Genomic DNA, 1555 nt, shown 5'->3' on the forward strand with positions numbered 1-1555 from the left:
GCTGGCCGAGCCGTTGGGGGGAGTCTTGGCATGGCTAGTCGTGGGCGAAGGACTCAACCCCGTCGTGGAGGGCGTCATGTTCGGCATTGTCACGGGCATGATGGTCACCATTTCCATCAAGGAGCTCATCCCCACGGCGGTCAAGTACTGGCCCCAAGGTAGCGTCGTCACGGTTGCGATCTTCGGCGGCATGCTCATCATGGCCACCAGCTTGATCCTCTTTGCTTACGCCGGGGTCTAAGCCATTTGTAATATATAATAATCGAACGATCTCATACTTTAGAGCTGAATACGAATTCACAGGAAACAAAGTTGTCGTCCACCTCGTCTTGTCTCACAAGGTCAGAGTGGTAGGAGATCTCATTTGAGCGCCAGTGTGTTTCTGCTGATTTGGGCATGAGTCATGGTGAACATGTCGTTGTTGAACGACTCGCGACATTTACAAAAGGTTACGTCGCATGTGTCCAATCCTAGTACTATTAATAGTACTCACCAACGTTATACTCGGAGTACCCCCATCGCACTGTTTTTGATACATACATTTTTGGATGGATAACGTAGAGCTCTTTCTACTAGTATTACTTTGAAGTAATATATCGTGACTTCAAATCCCAATTGCTCAAGAACGAGAAAATACTTTAATTCTGATAGCACCCAGAATATTGTAATACTCAGTATTTAATACTACGTAGTACTGTACTGTGTAGTAGTAGTAAGAAGAACACAATTAGTTTATCATCATCTGGTGCATCAGGTCCACGAGATCTTAGAGAGGTTTAGCAACTATTCCACACCGCATCCATTCCGCACATTTTTGACAACAACCGCGTTATGGATAGATATAGTCAATATTCCGACCGCACTAGAATAAAGTATTGCGCTTAACATCCAATCAGAGTTAAAGAAGAGATATATTTATCCAATCAAAATGTAGTCAAATTTCTAAATGGGCGTTCCGACATATTTGGTCGGAACGGCCTTGGAAATATAAATATATCAATACAAATATCAAGTTCACTCATATTCATCAACATATTTCCTCAGATTCCGACGAGTGAAGTCCAGTAATTTTATTAGGAAACAACTGTTTACAGCTTCCAATATACGCTCGCAGCGACGCGATGAGCCTCGACGACCTTCGACCTGCCAACTCGAAAAAGGCACGCGACAGCACCGTGAATGCTTTCATGAGATTCCTCACAGAAGAAGGCGTGTGTATTAATTGATTCGGTAGACAAAGCGATACGCACTGACACAACAGGCGTGACACTGATTTCGCTGATGGACCGCTTTGGCATTCACTTGGCCGGGTTAAAGGGCAAAAATGGAAAGCCGTGTGCAAGAAACACAGTCGACCAGTACTTCCGCCAGACAATGCTGTGGCTTTTCTCACGCTTCCCCCAATACACCCAACTTGTGGACATCACCTTACTTGCGAAGGGATGCACACTTGAGAAGTACAGCGGCATGCGGCCTGGAGGACGAATTGTAAAACAAGCACCAGCATGCAAGAAACAAGACTTGGATTCCCTTATGAGCTATCTCTACAGCACCG

The 1555-nt window shown here is 45.1% G+C and overlaps 1 protein-coding gene across 1 annotated transcript in view; it reads left to right on the forward strand.

Moving 5' to 3' along the window:
- H257_02891 (hypothetical protein) overlaps positions 1-241 on the forward strand; it is a gene marked incomplete at both ends in the record, with an annotated part of 3071 nt that extends 2830 nt beyond the window's left edge. Inside the window, one exon of the mRNA XM_009826714.1 lies at positions 39-241. Within this exon, the coding sequence (XP_009825016.1) occupies positions 39-241 (203 nt within the window). The remainder of the gene's footprint in view (positions 1-38) is intronic.
- Between the last annotated feature and the right edge of the window lie 1314 nt (positions 242-1555).

The sequence above is a fragment of the Aphanomyces astaci genome (genome assembly GCF_000520075.1).
Source record: "Aphanomyces astaci strain APO3 unplaced genomic scaffold supercont1.5, whole genome shotgun sequence".
NCBI lineage: Eukaryota > Oomycota > Saprolegniomycetes > Saprolegniales > Verrucalvaceae > Aphanomyces > Aphanomyces astaci.